This window comes from Alligator sinensis, unplaced genomic scaffold, assembly GCF_000455745.1.
Source record: "Alligator sinensis unplaced genomic scaffold, ASM45574v1 scaffold134_1, whole genome shotgun sequence".
Classification (NCBI taxonomy): domain Eukaryota; kingdom Metazoa; phylum Chordata; order Crocodylia; family Alligatoridae; genus Alligator; species Alligator sinensis.
Window position 1 is genome coordinate 2132940 of NW_005841920.1, and position 19955 is coordinate 2152894.

The following is a 19955-nucleotide window of genomic DNA, read 5'->3' on the forward strand; positions in this document are numbered from 1 at the left end:
AGTCTGTGCACAGCTGCTTCTTGCAATATTATATTTCAAACATACTATATTCACACTAAAATCCATACAGACTACTGCCCTGAAATAGTTGCAACAGCCCTAATTCAAAGGATAAAACTCATCCTTGTTATACTGGTGTTGAAAGCGCCAGAACACCATCAGGGGTAAACTTGACCCAGCAACTAGTCCTGGAAACTATTTCTGTATGCCTCAGAGGATGCAACGCTGTCTACACTCATACAGTTTTGAAAACAACTTGAAACAATCAAAAGCACAGTACAGAATCATTCAGCATGGCCATATGTAAGGCTCAGCATGTGCCGGAATTGCTGGTTTTGGACTTACATATTTAAAAGAATAGTTGAAGGATAAAAATATCTGGGAAATAATTTAGAACCTTGAAATTAGAAGGTACTGAAACTAATCAGACTAAAATTCAATGGTAAAGCATCTTAATATCTGTTTCAATGCATGAAAACAAAACCAACTGCTTAGATTTATATGGGTGGTAACCACTAAGAAGTAATTTCTATCCTATTATTATCTAACACTTCACTGTTTTTGCTTTGCCAGACTGGGTGTGCACTGAAAAATAGTATGAATTTACTCATATTTTAAAAATGAGTAAATTATACCCTGCCAAAATTTGAAGCTTTTGCAAGGAAGTGACGTGTGGAAAGTGAAGGGGAAAGGAACTTCACTACATATTTGTATAAAAAGCTTTTAAAGATGCAGCTTTATTTTGAAAAACAGCTTTTGGTTCCATTCAACATTTTATTTAAACATGTAAATGATGCTAGAGTTTCCTTTAAATGCTATTAGATTTGCATGTTGAAAAATAATATAAATTGTTAATGAATATTGCACCATATCAGTTTCCTGTTTCAGTTGGCTGTCTTGTTATGTTGGCAGCAATTCAGGAGTCTGCAGAGCTGCAGGCAAATGTCTCATGTTAAAAAAAGAAAGAAAAGAAAAGAGAGAAAAATGGGGAAAAGAGCTTCATGTTATAAACACTTCAATGAAAATTACCATCTAGTCTGCAGCCAACTCAGACCAGGTGCTGAAGACAGTATAAATAGGTAACATATGAAAGCAGAATAAAAGTTGGGCTTCTACAGAGATTATGTTCCATGTAACAGTCTAAACGCCAACTTGAAATCTGAACCAAGATCCCTCTTCTTGTACAAAGTCATCTAATTCTTTTACTTTTAACACCAATTAGTTTTTAATTCAGTCTTTTGCTATGAGCCACGTAACAAAATAATGTAAACTAAATGCTCTACTATGCATTGCTCAACAAATCCAAACAGCTGATACAGATAAAATGCGTCTCCCAGGTAAAGCACTAGAAAAATTCTTTAGCCCTCCTAAAGAAATTAAAGGCTAGTTCTGAATCTGTCAAAGACCTCTCCCATTCCAAGACTACGGGGTTCTGTACTGGACATTCCTTCCTCTCTCATTTTCAAGATCAGAGTGTTGTTTCCTGATTGCCATATATATTTAGTTCTAGGGAACAAAAGTCTGCATTCACAATGGAGCATGGTTATGGAATCCACTCAAACATGCTCAAATGATTAGAGGGATCATATGCTATAACAACTGACACAGGCCTTGACCCTGCACTGTTCAAGTCAGTCAAAGTTTTTCACAACAACTTGAAAGGAAGCAGGATGAGGCCCTTAAAGGGGCTACTGCAGAAAGTTACTGGGATCTCAATGGGCTGTGTGGTCCTGCAGAGATGACAGGAGTCAAGAACTTTACATTTTGCTCTTGGCTTGTCTCTGATCTGATTCTACTACCCTACATCTCAGCATCCTTCTTCATAAAAATGGGCATGATAATCCTTAATCTCAATAAAATGTGTCACGCAGCTGGAGTGACTAATGCCTATAAGTTGTTCACTCTACTTGCTTTACATTGCCATGAAAGGATAAACCAAAATCCCCAAAGAGTGAGAATGCCAGAAAAACTATTTAGACAAGCTCTCCAGTTCACCTGTAGACCCACAACTTAGCTATGCAGTAGCTTTGTTTTACATCTTTCAGATATAGTGGGCAGGACGAATGATGGACATCCTGATACAAAATCAGATGCACCATCTTCTGGGTGTCTTTGATCATAAATATTTCCAGCTGGATTGTGTCCAGAGGGACTCACACAAATACTGAAAAGCTATCAGAAAGTTCATCTTCATGCTTAGTTTTGTGAATGTTCACTGCAAGGCACTAAAGGAGGTATTATAGGTGTTTGTAATATCAGCTGGTGTTGCAGCAAAAAAGCAGCATCCTGCACTGGGGTGTTGGCAGCTGAAAAGCATTTCAGTCTTTTAACAAAGTGGTCCTGTTGTATTTGGTTTTGCAGTAATAATCTCAACACCATGGCAGGACAAATTGCTTAGCAAGGTCAAAAAGGCTATATTTTGATGTTTACTATAAAAGGAGAGAACATAGTTCCAGCAACCTCCACTATCTCTACTCTATTGGTAGGTTTCATTGTCTGTTGGCCAAAAAACAATTTCTTAGCTATAGAAAAAAAGCTTCTTGTAATCTGGGACAGCCTGTTCTACTTATAGTTTGATTATAGCCAGTCAATTACCAACATGTTTTCTATTTAATAAATCCACTATAATTTTAAGAGACATTAGAGTCGTACAATCATGAAACACCTACATTGACAGTTCCTCAACTTGTAATTACATCAGGATGCCTACTCAGAGAAAACCAAATGGTGTCTACAGCCATTTGCTATTATTGGAGAAACATTTATGCTATGGCTGTGAGGTGAGGAGTGTCACAACCCAAAGGGTGTGATTTTTGTTTTTGTGTGCTTCGGCACTGCTAAATTGTTCCCGCTAAATTATAGCTTCTTTGCACGGTGGAGTTTTCTGCTGCAAAAGAGAACCCCAGTGCAAGGGAGAATTTCCCGCCAATTTGAAGCTTTCTTTGCAGGGTGCATTTCTTTGTTGCAGCACAGAGATGCTCGTTGCAAAGAATTCCCGCCATTTGTATGCTAATTCGAGTCCCATTATTGGCCAGTTCTAAATTATTCACACGTAGCGGCTAGTGATTGGCTTGCTAGCCATATAAAAGGCTTGAGTGGTTTCCGCCCAAGTTGGAGGACTCCACAAACACTGGGAGGAGGAGACTTCACACTGTGTGAAGATCTCTAAGCGCTACGGATCCTTACGGACCCAGCGCATTTCAAGCAGGCAACAGAGGTCTGATCAACCTCTAGCCTCTCCCCATCGTCGATCGCAGCCCCGACGTATCCCTTCCCGTGCGCAAAAGAACCGGACCCACGGAGCCTAGGAACCTTCGTGTGAGTCCTTGCTGGACGACTTCAGAGCTCTTCTACCCGGGTTCGAGTCCTGCAGGTTTATCTTCCCGTCGCCGAAAACCTTTGCGACGTACCCTCGTGTTTTACATCTTCCCGTCGCCGAAAACCCTTGCAACGTACCCTCGTGCCCTGCAGGTTCGAGTTTTGTTTTGTTTCCTGTCTGTAACCGCAACTCAAGCAAGTTTTCCAGCCTACACCACTGCCATCTCGGTGTAAGTAAACAATCTTTTAAACTACTGCTAAGCATTTGTGCCTAATTCCAGCTCGACGGCCTCCCCTCTCCGACCCGGCGTGCCCGGGCTGCTGGCCACAGCCCGCGTGCAGCACGGAAAAGGGCTCGGGTCGCTCCCGGCCCGCACAAGGAGAACAATGAAGAAAACCTGTCTGTAACTGAGCTCGTTGTGAGCATAACTTAGTAGAATAGATATATCACTCAGATAAAATCACTCAGAAAAATATTTTATATAAAATTTATACATTTATACACACATACGTAATATAAAATAATATATTGCATAACACACTGCAAAGTAAAATGTAATATATAATATGTTTCTGGAATGCCAGAGATAGGTGGTAATCTGTATTTGGGAGAGTAACATACCTTGGAATTCAAAATGTTCTGCTGTTTGATGCTTTGAGGTATTCCCCCATTCTCTGTAACCACTCTGTGGACTTTTAAAATAAAGCAGTAAACCTTAAATGTGCTTTGAAACAGATCTGTACCCAGTAAACTCATCTACAGATGGACACCCACACATGCCCAAAATCAAGAAACAGTCTTTTATACCAGGGCCCTGAACTCTGGCCACTCAAAATTGCCCTAAAAAGATAGAATGGTCTAACACATTATTTTTATGTTCAGTTTTGTTTTTTTTAAGGAAGCAATATGAATGCCTACCTCCAACAACAGACAGACAAAATGGAAACTCTTGGGTAATAACTGGAAGACAGAAGGTCTAGGTAAGACTTTTCTCTGAGAGACAAATTCACAGTAGGATCAGAACTTTGAATTTCCTGATTGAAAAATGCTTGAAATCTCAAAAGTAAAAACATTAATAGATCTCCCTGCATTTCATTTTTTGAAATATGCTATTAAAGAAAACCATTAAAATGATGATTTAATTACACAGCTGAGTGAAACTTTTTTTATTTTTTGGGGAAATACAAGTGTTTTCATAAAACTCACTGTAAGAAGTAACAATGTGGATTAAAGGATTAAATTCTGCCATGACTCTCTCACATGCACAGCAGTAATAAGAACTAATCAGAGAATAATAAAACTCAAAACACTTTAAAATTAAATACTGAAATTATTTCAAACTATTTTAAGATACCTTAATTAAAATTTTGACCAAAAATATATTCAATAACTTCTTCAGTGGAAACTGGGAAAATTCTCAAAATAAAGCAAATACAACAACCCAGAAAAACTAAAAAAACCCCTGTTGCTTGAAAAAGTCCTTTACCTAGTTAAAGAAATAGCTCAACATTTTCTGAGCAGCTTTACATGAGAATTATATGAAGTTACTCTCATATAAGTTTGCCATCCTTATATTAAGAAGCTGCATTTGAGTTTGAGGAATACTCATGACCTAAGGTACTACTCAGAATGAAAACATATGACAAAGCTGCCCCTTTCTTCTACGAGTTCAGGTAGAAGCAGAACCACCAAAAGAATAAGAAAAAATATAACTGAACTATATCTGTATAAAGTTGAAGACTAAAATCCGGTCCAGTTCCACAAACAGATAGTGGTGTAGTCATGCTGATCTTTACCATACCGATCTTTTAAGCACCCAGATCTGGGAGTGGAATTCAAGACCCCCAAGTAAGTTACCTTACTTCCCCAAGCAGAGAATGAGTTAGGTATCTAAGGAATGGGATTCACTACTGCCAGCATGCTGAGGGGCAAGAGGGATGGAGTCAAACTGGCCGACAGGAAACACTCAGGAGTAGGATGTGACTGAAGTCTTGATCCTTCCGTGGATTTAAATACCTAGCTCAACTCTCCTGGTAGATACCTTAAATTCTTCATTGGTGAGGCCACATCTAGAGTACTCTGTCCAGTTTTGGGCCCCCCACTACAGAAAGGATGTGGACAAGTTGAAGAGAGTCCAGCAGAGAGCAACAAAAATGGTTTGGGGGCTGGGGCACATGATTTATGAGAAGAGGCTGAGAGAACTGGGTTTATTTAGTCTGCAGAAGAGAAGACTGAGGGGGGATTTGACAGCAGCCTTTAACTACTTGAAAGGTGGTTCCAAAGAGGATGGAGCTAGATTGTTCTTAGTGGTGAGTCGGGTGGCAGATGACAGAACAAGGAGCAATGGTCTCAAGTTGTACCAAGGGAGATTTAAGTTGGATATTACGAAAAACTCTCTCACTATGAGGGTGGTGAAACACTGGAACAGGTTACCTAGAGAGGTGGTGCAATCTCCATCCTTGGAGATTTTTAAGGCCTGGCCTGACAAAGCCCTGGCTGGAATGATTTAGTTGGGGCTAGTCTTACTTTGAGCAGGGGGTTGGACTAGATGACCTCCTGAGGTCCCTTCCAACCCTCATTTTCTATGATTCTAAATGAAAAGAGGATCTATAGCCTAGTACCACTTCCCCAAATTTGGCATGTTTGTTCTTTAGGTGTAGACAATTGGTGCTCTATTTTCTTTTAAAACATGGCCAGTGGAGGAGGAGGAAAGGGTAGTGATGGTTGTGCTACTGCTTACCTTATTATATAATAGTGTAGTGGAGATAGTATCCCCCCAGAAAGTTGGAGACTTGCGTTCTGGGCAGTCCTCAGCCTCCCACTTCCCAGGAGAGTGCCCCAATGCCCAACCTATAGTTAAGGCGGGGATGGAGATAACTCTCCACTCATCCTGTTTAAGCTGAACTGCTCTTTGAACACAGCACAAGATTCACAAGGCTAGAGAGAGTAAGCAAGAATAAATATGACTGTCACTTTTTGATGAGGGCACTCCCTTGTGGTAAGGGGATCCTGGATTCTGCTGTCTGCTCCCAACACTGTTCATGCATTTTATTCAATGACTCTTTTAATGCAAAAGTCACTGGGGAGGAAGAACTGGAATGCTCTCATGACAGTGCCATAAACTCTAGGCTACAAAATCCCACCTCTTCTTCCCTACTGTCTCTCATCCAATCCTACAACTCTTACATTCCTTTCTAAAAAATGACCAGCCTGAACAGGTGGGATAGAGCATGAAGACTTGGGATCAGAGAAGGCACGGTTGTAACTACCTCCCTCTCAGTACTCCCACCTCCTCACAGCATGCCCACAGCGGGCCTTCAATGCCCTCCACCCTTCACAGAAACAAAGAGTTGGGTTGAAGGAGTTGCTTCAGTTGTTTGCAGTGCTCTTACCTGGGGAGACCAAACCTTTTCATCTACTCATGCTTGGCTTTCTACCTCCCTGGTTATACCACTGGTTCAGCCTCCCAGAAGCTCCAGCATTTGGTGCAATGAGTAACTCAGGAAAGGGTCACAGCAGTAACTTACATCTTTGCCTCACCTCTGCAACTCCCTCCTGCTTCTGACTGCTGCCCCACTACACAACTCAGCCTGCTTTTAGCTCGGCCCTTTCCCTCCCTAGCTCTGATTTACTATGGGTTCAAATCCTCTAGTAACACAACCACCTAGTGTATTGTCCCTAGGTAGCAGCATCCCTTTACTGGATATGCTGGGAGATGAGCAGAGAAATGTTACCATGAGCAGACAATAGACGGGATAATTGTAGAAGAAAGGGGAGCTTGAATGGTGGAAGATCAAGGGTTGGCAACACCTGTAGAGTGAAGAGATCGGTAGAAAAACAAGTAGATAATAATTAGCCATGAAGCTAACTGACTCCTGCACTCCACCTGAAAAAAAAATGTGGCTGTTTCTGCCAGGCAGTTTGTTTTAAACTTTGAGTGGAGCAGCAATCAAAGGTTGTTGCAACTGCACCACCACCCCCTGCCCAGTCCCCCGATCTGCCCCTGTCCACCTCTAATCAGATTTAATGTTAATGGCTTTGTCTTTCAATGTCTCTCATTTAGTAATTGACTGTAATAAAAGTTTGGTTACTGGAGCAGCAGTTTCCAGCCTGTTCCAGTACACACTACAAGGACATTAAAAAAAAAGAGGGGGGCGAGTTCAGAATTAACAAATAGAAATACTTTTGCATACAACAGGTGATCAATGCAGGATGGTATCAAGATGCAAAAAGGCATACCTATACAGCTGTTCATACTGCCTGCTTTGAAACACTATCCACAGATGTAAAAGTTAATGCTGAGAAAGCTTCTGAATTTATGCCAAATCTCCAACTGTTAGGGGTTAGGATGATACCTAAGGGGAGAAGAAAGGGAGGAGCAGATCATCTCACATTTGCCTACTGTGGGGTTACCTGCACCTTCCTCCAGAGCATTTACTGCTGGCCAATTTCAGAAATAGCATATTGCAGTGGAGAGACCACAGGTCTGATACAGGATGGCAATTTTGGTGTTGAACAACAGAGAACAGGAGGCTTGTTCTTGAGACCCTGAGAGGCCCTGATTTCACAGGGAGGGGAGTTCACGATGAGTGGCTACTCCTTAATGAAGCGATCCTAGAAGCACAAGGGGAGTCCATCCCTACCCATGGGAAAGGTGGTAAAAGGGCTCAACAGCTCCCTTGGCTCAATGGGGAACTCATGGACCTTCTACGTCTAAAAAGAGAGGCGTATAATGGATGAAAGACAGGAAACACCACTAAGGAGGAGTATTCTGCACTGGTCTGCACCTGCAGGAAGCGAACTAGAAAAGCCAAGGCTGCAACTGAACTTTATCTGGCTACACGAATCAAGGACAATAAAAAGTCCTTCTCCAGATATGTGGGGAGTTGAAAGGAAAACAAGGGCAATATTGGACCCCTGCTAAACCAGCTGGGGCAGCTGACTACCGACACCCAGGAAAAAGCCCATCTGCTTAATGATTACTTTGTGTCGGTTTTTCACCAGCCCAAAGGGCCACCCTGCCTAACATGATGCAGGATGACCAGGGTGAGGATGAATATATGCCCATCATTGGCGTGGATCTTGTCCGTGCCCCCAATAAACCAGCTGGTCGGGAGAGGTTGCACCCAAAAGTGCTAAAGGAAATGGCAGACATCACAGTGCAGCCACTGGTGAGGATATTCAAGAACTCGTGGCACTCAGGCAAAGTACCTGAAGATTGGAAGAGGGCCAATGTGGTACCCATCTTCAAGAAAGGGAGGAAAGAAGACCCAGGAAACTAGAGGTCAATCAGTTTGTTGAAAAAATTATTAAAGAAACCATTCTTGACAGGCTAACAGATGGCAACATTCTGAGGGATAGCCAGCATGGGTTTGTTGTGGATAGGTTTTGCTTGACCAATCTCATTTCCTTCTATGACCAGGTGATGTATCACCTGGGCAAAAGGGAAGAGGTTGATATCATATATTTGGACTTTTAAAAAGCGTTTGACCTTGTGTCCCATGATGTCCTCATGGAAAAATTGGGCAACTGTGGCCTCGACTACCCCACAGTCTGATGGCTGGGGAACTGGCTCTGAGGTTGGACCCAGAGAGTGGTAGTTGATGGAACCGAATCAACATGGCACTCGGTGACTAGTGGTGCCCCCCAAGGCTCCGTTCTTGGACCTGTACTCTTTAATGTCTTCATAAACGATCTGGACACTGGTGTCAAAAGTGGACTGGCCAAGTTTGCTGATGACACCAAACTGATGACACTTGAGGATTGGCTGGCAATTCAGGCTGACAGGCTTGCAAGGTGGGTGGCTGAAAACCTGATGGCATTCAATATGGAGAAAGGTGCTCCAACTCGGGAATAAAAACCTGCATCACACTTATAGGATTTGCAATGCTACACTCGCTAGCACCATGACCGAAAGAGACTTGGTGGTCATGATTGACCACAAGATGAATATGAGCAGTGTGATACTGGAGCTGGCAAAGTGAACAAAACTCTGGCTTGCTTCTATAGATGCATCCCAAACAAGATCCAGGATGTCATCCTCCTGCTGTACTCGCCTTGGGGAGGCTGCAGCTGGAGTACTGCATCCAATTCTGGGCTCCACAATTTAGAAAGGATGTGGAGAAGCTTGAAAGAGTCCAGAGGAGAGCCACACGCATGATCAGAGGGCAAGAGAACAGGCCTTATGAAGACAGACTGTGAGCTATGGAACTCTTTAGCCTGGAGAAGCGCAGGGTCAGGGGTGACTTGGTGGCAGCCTATAAGTACATAAGGGGTGTGCATCAGGATCTGGGGGAACACCTGTTCACCAGAGCACCCCAGGGGATAACAAGGTCCAACGGTCACAAACTCCTGCAAGACCGTTTTATGTTGGACATAAGATAAAACTTCTTTACTGTCCAAGCCCCCAAGGCCTGGAACAAACTCTCTCAGAGGTGGTGCATGCACCTACTCTGGACACTTTCAAGAAACATTTGGACATGTATCTTGCTGGGATCCTTTGACCCTAGCTGACTTCTGGCCCTTGGGCAGGGGGTTGGGACCTGATGATCTTAAAAGGTCCCTTCCAGCCATGTCTATGAAATCTATGAAATGGCAAAATAAAATAAAATAAATCCCTACAATCAATACTCCATTGTGGCAGTAAAGAATTATGGGATTCGGTCAAAGAAAAAAACAATAAGCAGCTTTTGGGTGATGTGGAATTGGGTTGATGCAGCTGTGGTTGAGTGTGTGGAAGGAAAGTCTCATTAGGTGTCTTTTCATAACCCAATTACAGATCATACCCCACAATGTCAAAATTACTGCAATAGCTAGCTGGCTTCCCATTCAGCCTAACACAACTTCCAGTCAGCCTGCTGGTCTTTAAAACACCGCGTAAAGCTACATCTGTTCTCCAAGGTTTTCCTTTAGTGAACACAATTCCATATACTTTGGAGTTTTGTGAAGACATTAGTAGTATTTCTGCATATGTTTTCAGTTGTGCAGAGCTCTGGATGTATACTTACAAATCTAAATAAACAGATAAAATAATAAAATAAATAGTGTATTTTATATCCTATTTTTCACTAGTTGCCAAAAAAAAAGCTCTCTCTTGCAAACCATCATTTTATTTTATAGTTTACAATGCTGTTTTGGTCTAATCTTCCCCCCAACCCTGATTTCCAAGGTTTCTGCTGGAAACAGTGATGAGGAACATGTGTCTGTTGTAAATTCAGCCATGAGATATCTCAGAGCTGTTACATTCAGTTTTATTATTCTATTATTAAGATACTTCACCACAAAATATATTATTTTACAGTTAAATCAAATGAAGCTGCATTCGTATGTTTTCAAATGGGCACACTGTACAAAGCACATCCAATTTGCTCATCTTACTGGGTAACCTTCCCCTTTTGCTTTTAGTTTCAGTAACAATGGGTACGTACAGACATTCAGGGAGATTAGCTCACATTAAAAATGGCCACCCAATCTAATTTAGCTCACCCAGGTACAGATGTTACACTTAGAGTCCTAGTTAGGTGGATCTAAGTGTGAACTGTACAGAAGTTCAGGAAGTTTAGATTAGTCTAAAATTGGGCAACCAGATTTAAGCTAACCCTACCTAGGAGGTAGTCTAATTTAGATCAGGTCTGGTGATACCAATCTAATTGAATTTCTGTACAGTTCCCAGAGCAGACTTAGGGCTGGGAAAGCCCATCTGTTGGCCCCAGCCCTGGGGCTGTGCTTTTCCTACCCACTCCCCTGGCACTGAGCTATTTTTAGTCCCTCGCTTCTTGCCCCACCCCCAGACAGACAACCCACCCCTGTAGACCAGACAGCCCCACCAAGCCTGCCAAATGCTCCCTTTCACAAGCTGCTCCTGGTGTCAGTTTTACTGGTGTTCGCTGGAAGCCGAGGAAGTAAGCTCAGGTAGGGGGAGGGGTGGGCAGGATGGGGGAAGATTGTTTGTCTAGAGGTGAGGTGGGATAGGGTGGGGTTGGTGGGAGCTAAAAATAGCTCCTGGTCTGGGGTACGGCAGAGCTCTCTGTCCCCACAAACCCTTCCCCTGCAGATCCTGCTAGTTTCCTTGATCCCACCAAGCCCTCCTGGACCACACCAACCCACATAAAACCTGTTTGCCTCTTGGACCCACAATGGAACCCCCTTTGACTCTCTTGGAACCACACTAGCCACTCTGATTCCCCTGCAGAACCCACTTGTCCCCCCGTCCCCCCCCATTTTCCCTGTGGACCCCGCTTGCCCCTGATCTCCCCATGGACTGCACTTGTCCCCCTCCCCGCAATTCCCCCTGTGGACCCTGCTTGCCCCTCCAGTCCTCCCCATGGACCCCGCTTGCCCCTCCAGTCCTCCTGGTGCCTTCCACAGACCTTGCTTGCCCTCTTGATCCCCTATTTCTCCCCACTAGCCGCCCCCTGCCTTCCAGAGCCTGCCTGCCCCCCACAATACTCTCCACCCATCTGACTTACTTGAGATTGGGTGGCCATTTTTAACTTGATCTTACTTCCATCTGACCTCCCCAAATGTCTGTATGTACCCAATAAAAAGGTGTTTTCAGCTTCTCCGATATAAGGTGTGGCGGGCCAGTAGGGGGCGCTCCTGTGTTGAGCCACCCACCTCACTGCGCCCGACCACCTTCCAGGCTCCGAGTGCGTCCCTGGGGGCACCTCATGTGTGGCCAATCCCCTTCCTGGAGTACACCTGCTAGCCTGGGGGTTCCACTTCCACCACCCAGGGCTCTGGACTAATTCTGGCTCTGCGAACCCTGGGAAACACAGGCCTAGCCATCCAGGGTACTTGATTCACTTCAAGAAGTTGGGATGTTTCCCTCAGTCAGAAGCACAAGTAGTGGTCTCCCTTAGTCAGCCAAACCAAGGGGACCCCAAGGCATAATCTAGACCCTCTCCCAATAAGTCTCCCACACTAGGTACAAAGGAGAACTTTATTGGTTACAAGGGGTAGGGTTAGAATAGGGTACAGGCTAGAGCAATATCAGAGAAATCCCATAGAGCAAACTCCCCTGGCTGGGTAGCCTTTGATCACGCATCTGAGTTACTGTAAGCTATATACCTAGTTAGATCTTAGGTAGCTTACTCACAAGTATCATCCAGAGACAGTTGGAGATTCCCTCTGGAGGCAGACAGTTCCCTGATCATGAGTTTTGAGAGAGAGAGCAAGTTTCAGAGCTCTTCTCTGTCTCTGAGTCTCCGTCATGGCTGCTGTCCCCTCCTCCTGGGCAGTTCTTAACTTATATAGCCCTTGTGACCTCATTTACCTGGTCCAATGGAGGCCAGCACCTGTTGGCTGTCAGCCAACCAATTTGAAATACATCACTAGTTGCCAGGCAGACTGGCAGTCTCTAGCCCACCAGGGAGGAAGCCCCTCACCCAGGTATCCCTCCCTCAGGAATGTATCCGGCTCAGGTTACCTAAACAGATAGGGTAAAGGTGTGTCTTCTCTGCTGGGGTCATCCCAATCAAATTGTCACAGGGCAGAGTATTTGGTGAGAAACAAAGGTGGCCTTCTGCCACATAAGGCATGACAAAAGACCAAAATATTCAACATTTTTCCATTTAAAATATGTTGTTTTAAAGCAGAGCTGAGGCTGGAAGGTCAAGAAATCAGAAGTTTGGAAGTTCCAGAGGTCTCATTTCTTTCACTATGTAACCTTACCTGAGGGATGCATCATAATATATTTTAAAGCAGGGGTGTCACACTCACCTGGGGTTCCTGGCCAGAACTGGACTGCAGGGCTCCTTGTGGGCCAGATCCAGATCAGGGTGTGACAGTTGCTGCAGCAGCCATGGCAGTAGCAGTGGTGGTGGTGAGAGGTCCAATGCCAGCAGTGGTAAGCTAGGCTTGCCACCGGCAGACACACCCAGTGGATTCAAAGGGCCTCATTCTGCAGCAGGCCCTGTTCCCCTCTGTGGGCCAGATCCAGCCCACAGACTGTATGTTTGATACCCATGTTTTAAAGTGTCCCCTTTAAGACATTCACTGAGGTATAACTGCACCACCACAATACAAGTTTTATATGGTTTTAATTTAATTTGGTAATCTCTCAAAAAAAGCACTGGTGTAATTATTCCCATGAGTATATGCCATCTGTGTTAGAGGTTTCACTAGTTGCATCAAAGCAGTTATACAGGTAAAAATCTTCTACATGTAGATAGAGCCTATTGCTATTTAATACAGTTAAAGAATAGAAAATGTCCCATATTAAAAATTCACACTTATCTCTGTGGGAAGAATTCCTGACTTCTGATAACTTGATCTTTCACATTAATAAAGGACATGCCATTATTAGTAAAGGGCATCAACAACAGGCTTTAATACTAGGGTTATTCCTTTAATTTACCTTTTAAAAGGAAAGAGAAGTGAGGGGCATGAAACATGTAGATATATTAAGGCTGCAGAGCTTATAAACTCTGCAAGTGAAAGTGTAGACAAAGGAGAGTAGACTGGGAGTTTGGGCTGCAGATCAAAAACACAGCTAAGATTTGGGTTTTCATTCCAGCCTCATTCAAGCTGGAACCAGAAAGCAGGCATGGTACAGTTTTGGATTGAAACTAAAACCAAAACTTCAGATAGAGGTCTGAATCTGGAAAATTCAATGCAAAGCTCCAGAAAGTTAAAAGGGATTTTATTAACACATACCACGTACACTGTGCTTTTCATATGTCACTCCCAAAGTCATTCACAGAAAAATGGTATCATCACATAACTTTACACATTGAAAAACTGAGACACAAAGAAAGTAGGCAACTTTTCTAAGGTTACATAATAAGTCCATAGCACAGCCAGGAAGATAACACAGAAGTCATGACTGCCAGGGCTCTTCTCTGTCTACCCCTCTTTGATGTTACAAGGTTGTAGCTTTGGTCCTTTTTTATTTATAGGTTCCTCAACCATAAAGCTAGCTTTGCTGCACATTTAGGTGGCCTATACGTGCCACATATCTTCCACTATTTATTTATGTTGGACCTCATTGGCAGTATGCTCCGTAAGAACAACTTACTACTACTTGAGCTAGAGGACTAACTTTGTTAGGTGGCAACAGGAGCAGACTTAACCCAAGTCAGGGATGGACTGTTAGGATAGCTACTGGGGCCTAGGAGTGATTGAGGTAAGGCAAGTCTGCTTCACTCTCCCTGATCTGACAGCTGTAGGAACTCCAGTATCAGTTGGTGCCCTTCAAAACGGGAGGTTAGTGAGTCAAAGTGGCAATGGTACGGTTCTAATTCTGGTCTCCCAGGATCTGAATGTGTAAATGTGCAAAGTTCAACGTTTTCTTAACCATTCATTTTGACAAAGCTTCAAATGAGAGATCAAGAATACACTTTTTTGTTTGGCCCATGACATGAGACAATTCCAAGATGGATTTACACAAGTTTAAGTTTTGCAGCCATTGATAAGCAAACCATTCCCCACCCTGCCTTCTTTTTAATGTAACATGAACTCAGGAGATGATAATGGGTATATCCCAGCTATAAATCATAGCCTGGATCCCCTGATGATATAAATGAGCCTAGCTACATTGACTTCAAGGAGACAAGTCAATTCATAGCAACTGAAAATCTAGCCCAATGCTCCCTTTCCAAAGTTGCTTTTGTATCTGTAAGTTAAATCTTCTTTCTGGTCAGTACAATAAAATGTTTATGTCACCTACAGCTTGCTTTTATTCATTCTTCACTAGCTGAGCCAAGTGAACTGACACTTAATGAGATACAAAACCACAGACCTGAAAAAGGTCAAAAAGGCTTGCCAGCAAGCCGGCAATGGATCATGCTTAAGCTTCTACACTGCTAAACACACACGTGTGAGCACACATAGTGCCGAGCATTTCAACCACTTTTTTCAGGTAATAAAAATACTGGATAAGTGTACTAGAACTAATAAATGGACTAAGAAACAGTTCAGGCATCTCAAGTGGATATCCTTGTACTCTCACGATTTTTCTCCTAATTATATGTTTGTCATGTTATATAAATACAGGAAGATTGCACAGAACAACTGGCCTTGCATTACACCATTAACTAAGCTTTGTAATAATATCATTTGCTTACAACATAAAGCTTTAATGTGAACTTTTAAATATCTTCGGCCAAATGCTAAAACCCTCCAAACTATTTGAGGCAAACAGAAAGCTAGAACACTAGGCGTTCAAATGAGTATGAAACAAATAGTATAATTCTTCAGAATAGATGCAAAGGCTGTACCTCAGACACCGGCTTTGAACATTTGTTCCCGAATGTGAACACAAAGAAGCCTGCACCCTCTCCCTCCCTCCTCTATCTGTATTGAAACTGTCATTCATCACTTTTACTAATCTATCACCTTAAGTGTTGTGAAACTACAAACCCATAGATGCCCAACGTTGAAAAACAGGTCTGAAAATCTAGGTATTTAAAAATTATGCATGGCATTGCCTAGGAATGAGAACTTCTTAACTTAACATGTGAGGGGCAAGAATTCTTGGATTATCATGTCAACAACATCACCTTGACACTACATAATATAATATGTTGAGAAGCACAATATGTTCACTGCTGTCCAATGTAGTCCAGTGAACTACACTGCTTTTCACTTGTGCAGACTGCACAGGGCAATGGGTGAAGTTTCTATTCAATCAAGTAATTTTCTCCCACTGGTACTTAATAAAAGTAAACATTAACTAGCATAACACTTCCCAATTTTCTCTCTCTAGTCATAATTAAAGCAAGCTATAAAATTGGCCTTAGGAAACATTCAAAACATTGACCATAGGAAAAGTGCAAACTGTGAAGATGGAGTGCTGCACAGCAGAGACTGACCTGCACAGCACTCAGCAGTGAATACCACAAAGGTCTTCTGGAAACCTCACAGAGCTCCCAAGACACTCAGCATACACTAAAAAACCGTGATAGAAATGGACTGCAAGAAATATGGAGCTATATTGTACATACATAATACACACACATACAATCAATGAACTGGAGCAGCGATTGCCAACCTTTTTATGGTGAAGATCACTTTTTGTAAGCAAAGGGCACCCCAGGATCTACCACCCCCACCCTACCCTGCCCCCGCAGCCCCCGCCCTACTCCTCCCCCTGGGCAAGCCACCCAGGCTCTGACTCTACCAACTCAGCCCAGCCCGGGCAGCAGGGGGAGTGGCTCAGCCCAGCCATGTGCGTCCTGCTGCTCCCAATTGTGGAGCCTCTGACAGACTGAGATCACTGAGCTAAAGAGCATGATTCTAGGGATGAAGAGAGATGCTGATCATATGCGTCTCCTGTTAATGAGCTTGCAAAAAGGAATGCTAAGGGCTTCCTTACATGAGAAAAAAGATATTGTCATAATTGCTTATCTGATTTATGCTGGAACAACAACAGTACAGTTATACCAGAATGGAGGCCTTCACAGTGTAAGATCCTTGGGGCAAGGACAATCTTTTTTGTGTGCTTGCACAGAAGCTAGCACCCTGGGCTCTTGGCAACCAGGATTCCCAAGCTCTACCATAGTATATATAAAAAACTAAATAAATAATACTTGGTAACTTGATGGATGAATCCGTAATAGGTGGGCACTGATGCCCTCCTTCCACTTTGAAATACTACTTCTGTGCTGCAGCTCATTATTTTTAAAATCTGTAAGAATTTTTTTAGGCATGCAACAATGGCAATTACAAGGTAGCACTGCCATCCCATTAGATTGTTCATCCAAAAAGGCCTTAGCATGCTATTTGTAAAGGCTAACATTCATGTTATTTCAGTAAAAAGCTCCATGTTTGTTTTAGACTCATTTCTTTTTACAGCAGACACAGCAGCTCCTAATATTCACAAAACAACCATAGTTCACTTAGCATATTTCCAGAATTAATTTTGACTTTCCAAGGTCAACTTTATACCAATCGATGAAGGAAAATTGTTGAAAAGATTACCTTATGAAAACACACAAACTTAACCAATCTTTAACAAAAAGAATAGAAGCATAAATCGTTCATCAGACTCAGCACAATTCAGGATAACCTGTCAGCATTTGGCATTTGTGCACAGCAGATCTACAGGAAATCCTTGTGCTTATTCACATACCCTAATCACCATTGACAAGTCAAGCTCTTCTCGGGCTTTCATTAGCTATGTATTTCTTACCTACACATTTCCTCATTGCACTGAAAAAAACTCACCTGTTATTTTCTGCAACAAAGATGACAGCTCTGGCTCATCACAAAAAGCCTGGACTAGTGCCTTTTTCACCTCTCCTTCAGCTTCATCCAGCGCTTTTCCAGCTCTAACTTCTCCAACCACAGAGTAAATGTATACCAGCAAGATAAGGAAGTCTTCACAATTATAGTCATCTTCTTTTCTGTTGTTATGAGACTTGATCATTGGCAGTAACTGGTTCAAAACACTGGGCATCTCTGACTCCCCAATATTCTGAAAACAGAAAAGATAACCTTAGTTTCACAAAAAAACAGGTCACTAACAGAACCAGAATGATTTTGTTGCCTACACGTGGGAACACACCTTCTGAATTTGTCTCGAAAGCCACTCACCAGTCCTCAAATAGATTGTTCCTGCTTCTTCCACAATGCCATCAAAAACCAAATTAAGCTGCTTATTCATTTACAACAAATCCACTTATTCTTTTCTCTATCATACCAGGCACTAACCCTTGTGGAGTAAGTGCTTAGTTTCACTGCTGCTCTTCTATTACATTATTTTACTCATTGAGCCAAAGCTTTTAGCCCCATGGGCCAAGGATTATGCCCTCATCTCTCTATTGTGAGGTACCTAGTACATTCTTCAGGGTAAATGCAGAGTGACATACTTCCCAGCACAAGTAATGCTGACAGACATGGCTTTTTTTTTTTTTTTTAGCCTTTGCATTGCTAGTCTCTGTATATTTTCCAATATTGCTATGTCAGCAAAGAATTACTCCACATAATGCCCAAAAATATTTTTAAAAAGAACATTACTGAAGTTATAATATCAAGCATCCAAAAGTTAGGAAATATTGCCTGTGTCACTTTATTATGCCCCCTTCGCTGCATATATTCTATGCAACAGGCTTTAAATACGTGACAGGGATCGTGGTTTTCTCTGTTTAAAAAATCACATATTCTCTGGGTTAAAAACCGCAAATCCACAATATAAATGAAAAGCAATTAAAATATGCAGGCAATATTTCCTAACATTTGGATGCATGATATTGTAACTTTAGTAATATTCTTTTTTAAAATATGTTTAAAGTGGTGTTTGCCAGAAGCGGAGGAAGTAAGCTCATGTTGGGGGAGGGGTGGGCAGGATGGGGGGGATGATATATATATGTATTAATTGAACGCAATGTTTTTAAAAAAAAATATTTACCTTTTTAAAACAATTTAGAAGCCTATCAGAGCTTCAATCACTATAATAAAATAAATGCTGAGTACTTATACATTTTGGTATTTGATTTTGGATTTTTTATCATGGAAAAAAATCAGAGCTCCCTTTACCTCCTTAGCTCACCAGGACACAGGTCCAGGCCCCTCATTCCCAAGCTATAGCCCCCCAGCCCTGCTGGTGCCCCTCACACCCCATCCACAGCCCTCCCAGCCATGCCGGAAAGAGCCCCAGCACTGCCGGTACCCCTCACTCCGCTGGGTCCACAGCCCCCTGCCCCTCGCAGCAGCACCCGAGCCCTGGCTGCCACCCGCGGGAGGTGGCGGTTGCTGTAGTGGAGCAGAGCGCAGAGTCTGGTTCCCACTCCCCCATGGGTGGCACAGCTGTAGTAAAGCCCAGACTGGTGCAGGCTGTCTGTTGTGGGCTTGGGACTCCCTACCCTGCTGCCCTCCCTCAGGGGCCTCTGCGGCTCAGTAGATGAGAGCCAGTGCAGCAGGGCAGAGTGGAACCAGGCATGGAAGCTCTTTGCCACTGCTGGGAGCTCTGTGCCGCCATAGTGAGACATCCCCTGCCTACCCGGCAGCAGCAAGGGCACAACCCTGCACCATCATCCTCGCTGCTGCCAGATGGGCAGGGGGCGTTTTTCCAGGGCAGCACGGGGCTTACAGCGGGGCAAGGAGCTTCCCCACCCAGTCCCACTGTGCCCTGCAGGGAGGGCAGGAAGCCCAAGTTTGTAGTGTGCAGCCTGCACAGCACACAAATCTGAGGGGCACGTGCCCCCCTGCCCCCTGGAGTGCACACAATGGTGGGGAACCAGGTCCCCTGCAGCCCCCTGGACAAGGTGCCAGTGGCTTCATTCTGCTTCCTGGCAGGGCCCTGTGGCTGCGCATTCCAGCCCCGGGCCTCAAGCCCTACGCACCGTCCAGCTGGGCAGCAGCCCCAGCCCTGCCCAACTCCCTCTCTCTCCCCCTATGGGGGCCTCAATCCCCCCTTCCCCCACTGCTAGACCTACCTGAAGGAACTGGTCTCCAGGCTGCCTGGCAGCCATACACGTGTGAGCGAGCATGTGCACATGGCACCACCTGCCTGACCACTCTTATAGATTCATAGATGTTAGGGTCGGAAGGGACCTCAATAGATCATCGAGTCCGACCCCCTGCATAAGCAGGAAAGAGTTCTGGGTCTAGATGACCCCAGCTAGATACTCATCTAACCGCCTCTTGAAGACCCCCAGGGTAGGGGAGAGCACCACCTCCCTTGGGAGCCCGTTCC

General features: G+C 43.6%; 1 protein-coding gene across 1 annotated transcript in view; it reads right to left on the reverse strand.

The window, feature by feature from the left end:
* Positions 1-19955, reverse strand: part of SCFD2 (sec1 family domain containing 2) — a 407563-nt gene that overhangs the window by 176153 nt on the left and 211455 nt on the right. The window contains exon 6 of the mRNA XM_025198344.1: positions 17486-17735. Coding sequence (XP_025054129.1) covers positions 17486-17735 — 250 coding nt within the window. The remainder of the gene's footprint in view (positions 1-17485; positions 17736-19955) is intronic.